At 40.2% G+C, this 16,051-nt stretch overlaps 1 protein-coding gene across 1 annotated transcript in view; it reads left to right on the forward strand.

Annotated features, from left to right (window-relative positions):
• The window catches only part of TLN2 (talin 2), a 209,235-nt gene that overhangs the window by 181,361 nt on the left and 11,823 nt on the right, over nt 1-16,051 (forward strand). The window contains 4 exon segments of the mRNA XM_030578202.1: nt 1,814-1,938; nt 11,482-11,607; nt 15,019-15,081; nt 15,170-15,352. Of these exon segments, the coding sequence (XP_030434062.1) occupies nt 1,814-1,938; nt 11,482-11,607; nt 15,019-15,081; nt 15,170-15,352 (497 nt within the window).

Genomic DNA, 16,051 nt, shown 5'->3' on the forward strand with positions numbered 1-16,051 from the left:
AATCTGTCACAATTTGGTTCTGTCTGATACTTCTTCCATGGCACTCTAGCCTCCTCTTTCATATACTTTGTCACAGTCATCTGTGAACCATTGAGAATGAAGCCGTCACACAGATGCATTCAGGAACCCTAATAGCAGAGAACAAAATGTAATTGAAGTCCCACAAAATTATCAATGGAATGGCAACTGGATGAACAGTGCTTTTTCTCCTGCCTACCTGGAGGCCCAGTGGTTCTACTAATCCCTAAAGGCAGACCACCAAAATAGGTACATTGCCCTTATGCGATCGTTGTGTCCCAACTTCAAATCAAGTCAGCTCATTACAAAGTTACATCCAATCTCCAGTGCTGATGCAGACACCTCAGTCCAGACTCCAGAATGCATCCAACCTTGAGTGTGGAACTTCAACATCCCAGGCTATCACTACAGTGGTGAATCAAAGAAATAAAAGGAAATTAAAAGTTCAGTGATTCTTTGAGCATTCTCCCAGGTAGGAAGAAATTGCAGCGATTAAAAATGAAATTGTGTAGCAGGGTTGGGTTTATTAAGGGCATAAGCATGTTTATATTCATGACTCAATTTCTTAGAAAAAGTTTCTTGTATTGTATGCTAAAATCATGGGTGAGCAATGCATTATAGATGTTTATTGCTCTTTGATTTTATAACTGATTTTTGTCTAAATTTTCATCCACTGGTTTGGGCAGACTCCTAAAATCGCAACTCTAAAACAAAGAGTACGATAAACAAGAGGAATTATATTATCAAGGAGTTGTAAATCTACCGAGATGCTTATTGAGGTAGTGAAAGAAATATTACTCTGCCATTAATAAAGTGAATTGAGTACAGGGTGTTCTGGAAGTGTTAGTTGAATGAGCACATTTACATAACCAGCAAATAGGCACATAAATATTTTAATATTATTGGCAATGTAACATGAAAATCATTTCAGTGCTACTTATTCTTACATTGGAAAAAGGATATCTAGTAAAACTACACTTGTTTGCTTATCCTGTCATAAGTTTGGCATATAATTGTCCTGATTTTAGTTGTAATGTAGTATCAGTCTCACCAGAGGGTTAAAAATAATTCTCTTCTATGTGAGTTTTCTACACCATTCCCGGTAAGTTGCGGAACTTTGGAGTGAACTGCTTCTGAACATTTGTTTTGTGAGGTCTTCAAAAGTGTAAGGTCTTTCCTTTCCAGAAAATGTTCAGCCTTGTATGTGTAGGAGAAATTTCCTTATTGGCACTGGGATTAAAAGAGCACTGATCACTCTTGTGTTTTCCATGGATGGGTGCTAGCCCTGTCTCCCTAGCCGCTATAGAAGGGGACTTACCGAGAACTGTTAGTCAGACCATGATCTCCTGAATAGTCTAATACATCCTTTGTGTTCCTTTGTCACAGTTCTCAGACAATGCATCTGTCAGCCTTGGTCAAGGAAAGCACACTAGAATCTTTCTAAGTAACAGCCATGATTAAACATGGTTGGCTGATACAGTAGTTCAGTACCTAGTGTAGACGTTGCTTTTGAAGGAGCAATTCAGAGTTTCTTTTCTTACACAAGTTCTTAATCAAGCCACTTTCATAATAGAACATTATGGCTAAGTGCTCTTTCCATTCTGACTTGTGTTTTGCAGTTAGTGGCTTAAAGTATAGTATTTTATACCATTAATGGTATTAAAATGAGGTCTCCGTATTATACACACACACACTGTATTTAGCACATAGTTTTGAGATGTGACAGGAAATCAGCCTGGTCAAAAGGCACTAACAATGCTACTGAAGTTATTGTCTTCCCCTCTGTTAATTTCAGGCACGGAGTGGGTGGATCCAGAGGACCCAACAGTCATTGCTGAGACAGAGCTATTGGGGGCTGCAGCTTCAATTGAGGCTGCAGCAAAGAAGTTAGAGCAGTTGAAACCACGAGCCAAGCCGAAGGTGAGTGTCCATCTTCCATGTTCTTTTTAAAGTTAATACTGCAGAAATGCAAATAACTGGTATCGTGGTGATGGTTGGAACAATCAATCCTTACATTGTCCTCAGCTGGTGCCAGTAGAAGCTACACGTTTCAGACAAGCTAGGCTTGACTTACCACAAAGGCAAAAGATATTTGGTGGCTCTTTCAAGTGGTGGGCGTGCAAGTAATAGATTTCATTCACTTTTCTCTGTCTAAAAAATCTTCTCTGATGTGAAAGATCATTCTTGTTCCTCAGTTCCAGAGGCTTTTGAGCCCACTCACTCACTCTTCAATGTGTGTGCAGTGTGTTATGGGAGGTTGTGGCCAAAAGATGTTATAAGATCAACACACAGTATTTAACTTCTAGCAAACAGGTGTCTCCTTTTAAACTCTTTGTTTAAAATAGAAACTGATTCTTCTATGCCTGTTTTCTCTTAATTCTATAAAGGGAAATATATAAATGAAGGTCCCATATGAATGCTTATGTAGTCTCATATTTTTGTGCGTTTCAGATATGTCCATGAGAATATTTTAAAGTGAAATGGAATTAACTGCTTGCATGTGTGTCAGAGGAATTATATGGCAATTATTATAAACTGAAGTAGTTAGTGTACTTGCACAGTTCAGGGAGTGGGGGCATGACACAGAATCACTTCACTCCACAGTGTAGAGCCCCTAGCAAGTTTTGGAATAAATCTCCATGAGACCCAGGACTGGGCCTCTTAATAAAAATAAGGCATGCCATTAACTTCAGAAAGCAATGCTGTGGTCATGTCCTTTTCTCAGTGGCTTCACAGTTATCGGACTTTGTTCTAAGCAGATGACGAGTCTTTCCAAGAAAGCAGGTTCTAAAGGTCATTCAGTGTCAGACCGTTGTTGTCAGGAAATTGTGGTATTTTCTGTCATTCAGGAGCATAAGATCAAGACAGCTTTTTTATAGCCTCACAAGGTGGGCTGTGATGATGCCCACTGCTTGGGAAATTTTTCTTTCAGTAGATTTTGTAATTGGTACATTGATTTTTTGTGAAGAAAGAAAGTCGCTTGTAATGAGATTATACAGAGTGGAGAATTGAGGCTGGAAACCTCTAACACCTTTTCTACAAAACCACTACACAGTAGCATATCTGAGTTGCCTAGTAACCTTGAAACCATTCTCCTGCTAACATCTAAACCACTCCATTGGCCATTGTCATTTAAAAATGAATACAAATCCTACACCTGCTCCTCATTTAACATGTTAATTTGAGTATTCAGTCTGCCTGTGCTTTATTGAGCTCTTTCTTTGTTATTTTGTGGAAAACACATTCATATCTCTGGATCGATATTTCATTTTGGAATAAAACTTTCCTTCCATCACTCGTAATTCAGTATATCTTTCACAAACATTTACTGTAATGCAAGTGAAAGGTGCTGGAATGATCCTGCTGGATATTTCAAACTCTCTATTTCTCCACAGAGCAGAGAACAGCATCAAAGTGCACTTCCTTTCACTGTCCCATCAATGTGTTTCAATATCTCCCTATAGGGGGAAGAATGCTTTAGGTAGCTCACTCTTAGATGTTTCAATCTTAAACTTCTGTATCAACAAAGTATCTCCGTCATTCAAATCTAAACTAGTAAATAGGCAACATCTGTTCTCTTATACACAGTCCACCAAATACAGAAACATAAAAACTGCTATATTGGATCAGACCAAAGGTCCATCTAGCCCAGTATCCTGCCTCTGGCGGTGGCCATTAGCTTCAGAAAAAAGTTGCCGGAGAGCCTGCAATAGACCTCAGCCTGCAGAGAAAGTTTCCTCCTCACTCCTCTTAATTAGAGGTGGATTTACAACCTGAAGTCTGAGGGTCTGGATCCCTTCCAAAATTCTTGGGGTTTTGTGGGGTTTTTTTGCTTGTTTGTTTTAATCCTTACTATTTTAGCTCTGTCTATGTTCCAGTTTATTAATATAATAGAAATGAAACAATAAAGCTAACACTTGTTCTAATTTTGTGCTTGAGCTGCACTAGTTTTGTTCCCTCTCTATATAACCTTTATTTTTTATTCCATTTCCCTTTTCTTTTTGTTGTGCCCCCACCCCATTGCATCTCTGAACCACACACCTCCCATTTTTGTCTTAATAAGATTCAGAAGGATAGAGTGGAGCCAGTGACTTTCCTCTTCAGGAGAATCATTCCTGTCTCAGAGAACATTCTCTGTGAAGGAATAGGTCTGTGAACTCCTGGCCATGGTTTATTGTATAATGTACATTTCTTCTGAATTAAACACAACAGCCTGGCTATGGAGCAGATACAGTCTCTCGCCTTGCAAAAGCTTAAATGCTCCGACTACTAGTACAATGTGCAGATGATGTTTTAGTACTGGTCTTGTATCTGAGATTGTGTATCTAAAAATATTTTGAGGAAGACCCTCCTTATCTGTTCCTCCCTCAGGTGTACTACAAACTGTCTTGGATTTTAATTGTGGCATCCAAGGGGAAAAATGGTCTGCTGAGGTGTACAAACTTTTCTGTTCATTATATAAAACAGGTTATAGTGGGTGATATGTCCTTTACAACACAGTTATGGATTTACACTGATTGTGGTGTCTTTTTTGTTAGGTTGAATATCTTTTGCTTTGGGACCTTATATTGCCTGTTCTAATATAACTTGGTCCTTGATTTATAAGGATACCACCTGCTACAAAAACACTTCTACCGCGATATAACGCTGTCCTCGGGAGCCAAAAATTTTTACCATGTGTGATGGGGCAAGGCCAGATGGCTACAGTAAAGTACTGAAGAACAGGTATGTTAGCCCCAGGCTACACAAATCCCTGGTACCATGGTAACCAAATGGCAGTTGCTCCAGGATAATCAAGGCACTTGGGGCCAATTAAGATCTTTCTAGAAGGCAGTGGAGATAGCTACGTTGATTGGGACACCTAAAGCCAATCATGGGCTGGTTGGAATTAGTTAAAAGCCTCCCAGTTAGTGAGATTCACGTGTGAGGAGCTGGTGAGCAAGAGGCAAGGAGCTGAGAGTGAGAGGGTATACTGCTGGAGGATTGAGTCGTCAAGCATTATCACACACCAGGAGGAAGGTCCTGTGGTGAGGATAAAGAAGGTGTTTGGAGGAGGCCATGGGGAAGTAACCCAGGGAGTTGTAGCTGTCATGTAGCTGTTACAGGAGGCACTATAGACAGGTGCAATCTACAGGGCCCTGGGCTGCAACCCGGAGTAGAGGGTGGGCCCCGGGTTCCCCCCAAACCTCCCAACTCCTGATCAGACACAGGAGGAGTTGACCCAGACTGTGGGTTTCACCGGAGGGAAAGATCACTGAGGTGAGCAGATCCGCCAATAAGTGCAGGACCCACCAAGGTAGAAGAGGAACTTTGTCACACATGTTATAGGTGAAACCGTGTTATATCGAACTTGCTTTGATCCGCCGGAACGCTTAGCCCTGTCCCCCCCGGAGCGCTGTTTTACTGCGTTATATCCAAATCCATGTTATATTGGGTCGCATTATATCGAGGTAGAGGTGTAACTACCCAAAAGAGCACGTTAAAAAAAAGAAAAGAAAAAGTGGTCTCTGTATTTATTTTATGGAATTAAAAATTACATGTTTCATTTACTCTTACGATGGAAAAAATTGTTATAGAAAAACAACATTGTGGCTTGGGTACGTCACCAGAGACTATTGCTGTATGTGCATTATATTCCTGTTGGTGCACTCTTCATGCCTCCGTGCAGGCTTATGCCTTCAAACACAAGGCAAGGGGTTGCGTCTTTAGCAGTCGATAACAGTTCCCTGCTGTTAGCCTTCAGCAGTGTGTCTTCCCCCCCCACCCCAAGATGAATCAAACCTGGATGCCTTTTCTGCAGGGCTCTGTGTGATATGTTTGATATATTAGGTTGTTATTTAATCCAACTATATATCAAACATATTCCTATAGTGTCCTGCCCTGTCTCCGGGGGTTTATAAAGTAGTATAAGGCAATATGAAGGAATACTTTAAATCACAAGCAGATTTAGAAGACTTCCTGCAGACTCTCATTCTAATCTGATTTTTTTTAAACCATATACAGTGAAGTGCTCTTTTTAATAGGGTTGTTCTTGGGGAGATGTGTAAGTTGCATAGGTTCATTTATAATGGGTAGCAGCCATGCAAGTAATGAATCTCATAGGAGTGGTCTCTTGTGTTTACCTGGCTTTGTGCAGTGACTTACCCTTGTTGCTATATCTTTATTAAATTGAAGCTGAGAGGCACATCAGAAGAAACATAGTTTGTCTTTCATGACTGTTGTCAACAACTTAATGATGGTTCACTCATTCTTCTACTGATCCTGAATCTATTCATGCTGTCCTTTACATTTGAAGGATGTGTAGGAAACTGGTTAAAAGTAAGGAAGTGAGAAAAATATCTGTATCTAACTCTTGAAAAAATAACAGCATGGTATTTTTGTCACTGTTTTGTGACATAATGTTTTATCCTACACCATTTTGTAGTTGGCCCAGTGATTTGTGTTTATTTTTTGTGATCTCATGTGGCAGACTCTCTCTCCCTCCACCTACCTGCAGATCATAGAATCATCAAAGCATATGATAACTCTATTAGCCTAAATTTGTGGAAATAGATGTTGACTTTGATTTTTTTTAAAACATTATTAAGTCTCATGAGCATTGTTTTTAAAGTGACCCAAATTGCCATCTCAAGGGACTAAAATATAAACAGTGGAATTTTGTGTCACATATCATGTGAAGAAGTCTGGTTTCATGTTCATGCATTCTGAGAACTGCATAATTTGAGAGCAATATTGATGAAAATGAACAAAAACAATTTGTGACACAAAAAAGGGTAGCCAAATGTCATTGGACAATGATTCCTCCTGTAGCACTTCTTGTGCTGTTCAGTCTTGGATTGTATATGTGGTGACCAGTTTGGACCTCTCATTTTGAGGTATACCCTTCAAACCACACTGCTAGGGTGTAGATGAACACAAGTATGGACCTTTTGTTGTGCCCAGCAGGATGTGCAACAGTTGGTCAAGCTGGTTGTGTTCCAAGACCATCATGCGGGGTGGGTAAGCATGCCCACAAGCATGACTAAGCAGTAGTTGTCCTCTGCACTGAGCCCTCTGTTTCCAGCCCTCTGTGTACCTACTTTTTACTTATGTGTCAAGGACAAAAATAATGGGAAGGAATGGACAGAGTGGACCTGTTGAAGAAAATAGCAGAGTAAGCTCAATTCCCCTCTGGTTACATGGAGATGCTGCATAGGACTGGTCAAAAGTTTCCATTGAGAGTGGTTTTCGACAAAACCCAATTTACCCAGGCAAGCATCTGCTTTCCACAGAAAATGTTTGACTTCTAGCTGGAAAACAGAAAACTGGGACGTATTTAGCTAACTAAAAAAAATTGGGGTTTAGTTTTTTGAAAAAGTCAAGATTTTTGCTGAAAACTTGAGTAAAAACAAGAAAATTCATTTTCATAGAAATTTTCTGTGGAGGGAAAAACCTGTTTTCCAGCCAGCTCTAGTGCTTAGCTATTCATTCCCATGATAGGTCTTATGCCTGCCCCTATGTAGCAGTACCTTAGTAGCTGCACCATAGCTTTCTCATTGATGTGACATGTAATTCCCCTGCAATTCTTTTTCAACTAGTCATTTTTACATTGTGTTTATATGTACAACAATGAGCACATCATGCTATGCTGAACGAATCCCATACAGGTACTTTTCTTCCCCATCTGGGATTGGTTCTCTGGAAACTTGTAGAATATTTTGAGAAGATGTTGCATGTTGTAGAGGTATTTCTAATTCAGTAGTTAAGGACTATAGATATCCGTATAGCAAAGCCATGGCAGTGAACATTTTTATTAGGCTATGTGAATAACTAAAATCCATCATCAAAATAGTTGCTGAATTGTTAGCTGATTCAGTAGCAAAGTTAAAGTTAACTTCCTTACAGCATAGCCATTTAAGGAATAGTGCATATACTGCTATTGATATAAAGAAGTAAAATAGCTCTCAGCTCATGGATGCTTCCACTATTTTGGAAACAGGCTTCATAATTCCAGCTCATTACAGTATTTTTCTTAAAAATCAGTGAATAAAAACTGTACTGTGATGCATAAGAGAGGCAAAAGATAGATGGAGCTGTATACTAACCTTCCTCTGCTTGGTACTTGAATTCGGATTTCAGCTGTAATCAAGATGGAATTGCTGGTCTCTACTTTCTCTACAGTGGATGTTGGCCCTTGTCCCCAAACCACCAGATATTTGGGTGAAGTTGGCACTGTATTCTCTATAGAGGCCCAGAACTGGAAATAGTAGCATTGCTGCGCATTGGCAGAAATATGTGCTCAAACTAGTCCACTGTCCGCTCCCATGAAGCTGGGGGCTGGGGGAGGAAGGCTACTAGATTTTCACTTCAAGAGAGCCAAATTTATCTAAACATGTTTTTAAAAAATAATACCGACTGAGCTAAATATAGTCCCTCAGGTCTACAAATTGTGCCATGTTAGTGGTCAAAGTAAGAGATTAACATTTGAGGCCTGTTGCATAAATCATAAGCGCTTTAGTTGTTGTTGTTGCATTACAAACATGGCCAAAAATCCATCTGCTGAGATGAGTTGTTTCATTAACATGGTAATTCCTTATCATAAGCCTTTTGTATACATGTGCTGTTCCTAATTAGCAGAGGCACATATTCTGCATTTAGTAGGCAGCTCTTGTTCTTTTATCTCGTCCCTTAAGGTGCCATCCAACATTATCATTACATGGCAGAAGTTGATGCTAAATAGTTTTCATTTAGGGTGCCGTATTTCTTCACCAGTGCTTTGACTTCCATGGATGCTGCGTTTTCATCTCCAGGATTTTGTGACTTTCTATTTTATTCACATGGTAGAAGTTATATGAAATGTTGTAGAATCAAGCACCCTATGGCTTGTTCTTTAAGCTGTGTGACATGAATTAGTGCCCATGAAAGTAACAGGAGAATACAATTGGCTTTTGATTGGGTATTGAACAGGCTGTGCATGCTTCTGTATACCAGCTTCCAAAGATATTTCTTATTGGATGTGCAGTGCTCCAGTTACTTCACCTCTGAACCCCTTGTGGCTCCTAACTCCCCTGGAATATGTCTGGTGATTTTGTAGTGTCCCACAGAGAACTGGAATGAGAGAACCTCACAAAAGTGACTTTTGTTTGTGATTTTCACCAACATACCAAGTTAGTTCTTTACAGATGAGCTGGGGCACAAAAATCACTGTATTTTGTAGCCCCTTGATTTAGAAAAGGGTAACGTGCATAGAAACAAGGTCTGATGTTAAACATACCTTTTCCTTCAGTAAAGGCAGATTGAGAGAAACGCAGGAATGGCCATATTCTCAAAAAGACTCTGCTCTCATTTAGGCCCCTCCATGAAGTGCTCAGTTTTTCAAATGGACGCAGGAGGTGGGGTCTGCTGTGCCCATTTGAAAATCTGTCCCCAATTTTGGATGCTGAACGCTTCTGAAAATTTGAACAAACTCTCCACATCATGGTGTTCAGCTCTATGCAGCTTTAGAGTGGGATTTGGCACACAGTAATTAAAATGGTCAAAAAAATTTAAATGTTTAGGCACTGCAATTTAGGAATATTTTGGGGTTTTTATATTCACAGTTCTTGTCCTACTTTCTCTGAAGGAAAGATCTCCAGACTAATCCTGAAAGTGCTGTATATCTGATATCCTCCACCTGAAGGCCACCAAGTTTAAGGCTGTTCTGAATGGTGGAGTAAAATGTGTGGTGTTCAGTGTGGTGTTCAGTCTATGGTATCATTGATATATGTGGTGCTTTTCAAACACTTAGGAGGACAGGGTCCTTACAACAAATATTTTTAAGTTCTCAATTCAGTACAACATAAGAAAGGTTCAGCAACAAGAGTGAAGTAGGTACCACTAGAAATAAGATTCACTATGGAAGACCTTGACCTTTTGATAGGAGATGTAATTTCTTGTCATTAAAACCAGTGCTAGCGACAAATGCTTTTCACTGTCATGGCCATTGATCTAATCCTACATTGCAGACCAAACTCATGTGGAAAGTTCTGTTTCATCAGATGTTAACTCACTTTCTTATTTGAATCATCAAGTCGCATCAGTGTGTGTAAAGGACAAGTAATAAACATATCCATTGTTTCAGTTACTTCCCCACACCCTACCAAGTTACCAAAAATATTAGAAGAATCTGAACATAATGCATTTTATCTCAAAACACTGCTTAGCCTCAGTTGGAAGAGTTAGTGGTTATGATATGAGAAAGCTGTACTCATGTGGATTGTGGGAAAACATGTGAAAAGACCCATCTCTCTTAAGGAGTCCTGTTAGGGGATGCATTATGCCCTGATGCCCTCACTGATCATTCTGTTTTTGGTGCCATTTAATATATCATTCGTTCATGGTCATAGTCAAAGTAAAAATTAAAGAAAACAAATAACACACACACACTTATAACCTTGTAATGCTTGTAATTGTTCTGAAAGTAATGAACATATCTAAGCTAGGAATAGATGGGGGAGGTTGATACATGTGCAAAGCAGCGCCTCCATATTAATTGCCCAGGCTATTGCAGCCACAGTACATGGAACGGACACTCCATCCTTGCTGGTAGCATGGACACAACACAGGAGTAGATAGCTATGACTTCCTATGCAGATTTAAATGGCTTAATGTGTTTTGTTTGTTTTACATTATGCATGGTAAGACCAGGTTTAGGAAACTGACATTTGCAGAGTAATAGTTCATCTTTCATCTAGAGAAAAATATTATTAGGAGTGGTTAATCTTCCGGTTCAGTTCATGCTTGTTACAACGGTGGTTTAGTTGTTTGAATGGTTCCAGACAGACCTTCAACATTCCGTAACTCCAAGAGGACTGAACTGAACTGCTTTGCAATACTTGCTTTCAGTGAAGAGATGCAGCTTACAAAAAGCAATTAAATTAATGGGCTTACTTGATAACTGTGTTCTGCTTTTCATTACAGATGAACAAAGAAGCGTAATGATAACATTAGAGTTGTAACCTTTTATGCATTCCCTTTATTATATTTACTAAGTAACTGTGCTTTGTTTAACAAACTCTAATAATCTCAGCAAACAAACCACTTTAGAACACTACGAAGATAATACTGTGTGGGAAAATGAAAATTCCATTTCAGGCTACTGCTTTACCTGTATTTTTGAAAATCGTTTTCAATGCTTCTAGTGGAAACCAGAAACTCAGTGGCATGCACTGAAATATCTTGTGTGTGGTATTTAAATAAAAGCTGTCACTTTAAATTTTTTACAAGGTTGGCCACAAGGGGAAGGTTACTTTCCAGTTAATATTTGTGTTTGTGTTGTCTCTTAATTTAGGCCCAAGGAAAGTGCTTTGTAGTGCAAATAAGGCATTGTTGATTCTTTGTCTCTGTGTAGCTGGATTACAGAATCCAAAGAAAATGTGTCCTGGAAAGTGAAGAGAAAGCACTCTGTTCTGAGTTGTGGGTGACAATGTTCTGTTTTGGTTATAGCAAGCCGATGAGACTCTGGATTTTGAAGAACAGATCCTGGAAGCAGCTAAGTCCATTGCAGCTGCTACCAGTGCCCTAGTCAAGTCAGCCTCAGCAGCCCAGAGGGAGTTGGTGGCACAGGGAAAGGTGGGTGAAGAGGACATTCAACACAGTGGAAGTATTTTAAATTGTAAAGCATGTAGCTTCTTAGCTTTTCTATGTATGGAAGGAACTCTGGATTGACTAATAAAAATGTAAATCTATCTGCTTGCATGTCCTGGCCGGGGTTGGTTGAAAAGTCTGTTTAAACATAGCAAACATAATTAGCAAATGTTATTAGATTTTTGGCTTTCAAATGTCTCAGCTGTTTCTTGTTAAGAAAAGTGTTTCACTCCATGAAAGGCTCATAATGTATCGTTCCATAATACATTTTGGGATTTAAAAAGAAATGGAGTAGTAAACAATAACATTCTGGTCCAAGTTAGCAGAGGGCATCACTAATTGTGCCTTCAGTGTGTTGAATGATTCAGTTAGGGCCCTTATATGAACACAAATTAGACATGTGCAAATGGATACACTTACAGCTATTGCTAGGACTACTAAAGTGCTTACAAAATTGCTCTATGTCCACTTGCCTTGTTAACATCGAGTGTGTTTTATTCCACTTCACTTCCATTTCTTCTTTTTATCTAATTCACTTATTTTGAATAGGACTTAAATCTCAACAGCACTCAGCTTGATTGCTTCTGAGGACAGTTTGCCATGGGACTACCATTATTTTATATTTGTGGTTTCTAATTATATTTAAGCACTGATTCTGAGCAAACTGTGCAGTTGAGCCCCGGTACAAAAGAGCTATTCTGTCTTATTCAGCTGGGCTTCCTAGGGAACTTGTGTTTGGTTCCAGCGTGATCACAAAGCAATTGTTTTGGAACCGTAGCGTTGTAACTGTTCAAAAAGATCTCCTGTAGAACTTACTTAAAATGCATTAAACGCTTGTTAAATAGATAGTTATTGAAAACTGACAGCAAAAATAGTCAAGCAAATGAGAATTTAGACCCCTGCCTTATTGCTCCACTTAGATTATTGCATTGTTTGCCTTTATGTGATAGAACTTGTTCACATTTAGTTATGTTACGACGTACAGCATCCTTTGCTATTCTCCCAAGCACCACCACCACCACCCCAGAAGAGAGAGTGAATATATCCTGTATAAGTCCTAACTGTCTGTCAATTTAGACTTCTTGTCGGAGGGAACAGTTACATCTTTCTCCTCACGTCTTTTTAAGATGGAAGCAAGCAGCACTTGTGCCTTGTTCCAGCAGAGCTCAGAGAAATTGCTAAAAACACTTTCATTCCTCCACTCCAGGAAAACCATAGCTTGCCATTCTGATGTGAGCACATTAGTCAAATGTAGTACCATATTAGTAAACCTATTCTTCCAGCTTTGATGGAAGACTTTTTAGCCCTGGCTCTACCATGCTAACACACTAATTCTTTAAGACCAGGAATTTTCACAGTCAGTGCCTTTTATTGACAGTGGGTTGCTTGCTGGCATTGAGCACTGCCTTCTCCAGCTCAACTAATCCAGCAAATAGTGCGGTGCCACTTAAGGGCAGAGCCAAACCCAAACCCTCACCCTTGCTCTGAACACCCATGTACTTTGGAAAAGCTTCAGGAAGGATCCAAATTGCTGCTCAGGCTCGACTGGAGTTACTTGGAGTGGTTTAAAACAGATCCTTTCATTAGGCAGAGAACTGTTCACAAGTAAATGTACAATAATGAAGATTCTGCTGAGATAATGAATTCAAGACACATACCTCATACCCGTTGCCTAATTATCAATCTTGAGTTAATTGGTACCGTGGGTATCTTCCAATTCCTGTCTACAGCAGACACTTGCTCGCCAGATTTACAGCACAATGGCCTTTGAAATGAGCAGACAGACTGCTTCACAAATCTCCCCTGGGATGGGATGGAGAGGGTGGGGGGTCCTTGGCTGGGGGAGTTATATTGGGGGTGGGAGTCAGAGGGGTTACTTCTCTGACTCCCAGCTTCTCCCTACCAAATCATTTCCCCACCAGTTGCTGTCCCAGCCCGTCAGGATAAGCAGCTGGTGTGCCAGGACACTTTGTTTACTTAGGTTTACCTCCGTGCCTGTGGACGCTCAAGGTAAACAAACCATCTTGACCCACCAGCAGCTTATCCTGATGGCTTGGGAGCCAAAGTTTGCTGACTCCAAATTATAGGGTCGGCTTATGAATGGGTTATAAACATTTTCCATTTTTACATATCCATCCTGGGCGGGGGTCAGCTTGTAAACGAACCAGCTTATGATCAAGTATATACAGTACTTTTACTTTTTCTCGTTCCCCACACACTTGTGTCCAGATGAGTAGATCTCTGCTGAACTTCAGATGCTTTTGCTCGGGATGGTGATGCACGAAAACTTTGAAACCTTAAAGACCCATAGGCCTCAAGCATTTTATTGTAAAACTGAATTTTTCTCTTATACTTTTTCTCTTACACTTTTCTATTACACTAAAAACCCCACTCGGGATTTTCCAACCATATCAAGAGTCTCGCAAACGTTGGTGTTTTTCTTTAACCCCCACCCCTGAAGTCATGCAATTATATGAGAATTTTGACTTTCATTTTTTAAAGAAATTCAACAATTTTTCAGCTTTCATGGTTGAGGAGGAAAGTTGAAAAATGTGAACCCTAAAAGCTCAAAAACCAGAAGACAATTGAAAGGACACTCAACTTTGTGTTCTTCAATCTCATGTTTTTTGGGGGCCCTGACTCGTGATTTCTGAACACATGGATTGGGAAGACTGGGATCAGAAGACAGTAGTACTAAGTGCTATATGAACACACAGAAAAAGGCATTTGCTACCTTGAATTTGTAATCAAACATCAGGCAGGAGTGTGGGAACTCAAAGGAACTTCGTTTTTCTACTCAGTAGCAGCTTGAACATATTGAAGAAATATAGCATAACTCTACTGAAAAATCAGTAGCCTTGAACAATGGAGTGGATATCAGAAATGAGCATTATAGACAGGAATAAATCCTTTCAACTGACTGGTATTTCTTAGCCTCTTTTGGCAAGCCAGGCAAATCCTCAGCTGTACCAGTCATTGCCCTTCATTGGTTTCTCTAAACTTACAGCAAGACTGGAGCAGCTCAAGGAACAATGTAGGTTAGAGTGTCCCTGAATGAACAAGAGACAGGTAGTGGCAGTGGAACAACAGCCACAGGAGGCACATTGTTATGGTGGGAGGGGAGCACCTAGAGTACTAGTCAGAAAACCTTGGCTAGGACAGAGATACATGCCAGAGTCTGGGAACCACTGACTTATATTAACGTAGGAATGTAAGTCCAAAATTTTCTTCTGTTATCATTAGCTGGAGTATGCACTGAGATAAATTGGAGGAAAGGAAGGGGGATGTGTACATAAAGTTTCCTTTTCAGATGGTTATGGTCTTTGAATGCAAATCAAAGCAAAGCAATTGCATTTTATATTTCACTCTAAGTAAGTGTCTGAACGGTTCTTCCAGGTTGGAGCTATCCCTGCAAATGCAGCTGATGATGGACAGTGGTCTCAGGGACTTATTTCCGCTGTGAGTAATTTCCAGTTTGTTTCTTTGTTTTCTCTTGACAGTCTCTGAGATACTAGAACGCTGAGTAACTTTAGTTATTGGCTTCTAGGCCCGAATGGTGGCAGCTGCAACCAGCAATCTGTGTGAGGCAGCTAATGCCTCGGTACAAGGTCATGCTAGCGAGGAGAAACTCATCTCATCTGCCAAACAAGTTGCAGCTTCTACAGCACAGTTACTTGTGGCGTGCAAAGTGAAGGCTGATCAAGACTCCGAGGCCATGAGAAGACTACAGGTAACAGCGTTCATAAACAATGTAAAAATCCATCTCTGAGCTATGTAACAGTCACCATCACCCTTTTCAACAAACCCAGAATTCAGCCAGTAGCTTCAGAAATCATGGCTGGGTTTTATCTTCTCCAGTAGTGAAATATGTTGTGTTAAGTCCAAGGCTGCCATGCTGCATGTTGCCATTGTTAATCAGCATCTGAAGCTCATTCTGTGATCATTGTCGCCATTACCTTCAAGATGGTTGAACTTTTTGAAAGATAAAAATGTGGAGTAGTCTGCACCTCGCACCAGTTGAGGAGAGGATGTGGTGATCAGAGGGAACTCTGCTAATGCTCAGTGTCTCAGAATCAAACATGGAGAGTGTGCCACCCTGCCTGTTGGTAATGCACCCAAAATGAAACTGCTGTTAGAAAACATTGTACTTGTTGATGCCAGAAGTAATACTTCAGTTTACTATGGGTACGTCCAGACTACCCGCCGTATCGGCGGGTTAAAATCGATTGCTCGGGGATCGATATATCGCGTCTAATCTAGACTCGATATATGGATCCCCGAGCGCGCTTATATCGATTCCGGAACTCCATCAACCCCAACGGAGTTCCGGAATCGACACGGAGAGCCGCGAACATCGATCCCGTGCCGTCTGGACGGGTGAGTAATCCGATCTTAGATATTTGACTTCAGCTACGTTATTCACGTAGCT

The sequence above is a fragment of the Gopherus evgoodei genome, chromosome 10 (assembly GCF_007399415.2).
Source record: "Gopherus evgoodei ecotype Sinaloan lineage chromosome 10, rGopEvg1_v1.p, whole genome shotgun sequence".
NCBI lineage: Eukaryota > Metazoa > Chordata > Testudines > Testudinidae > Gopherus > Gopherus evgoodei.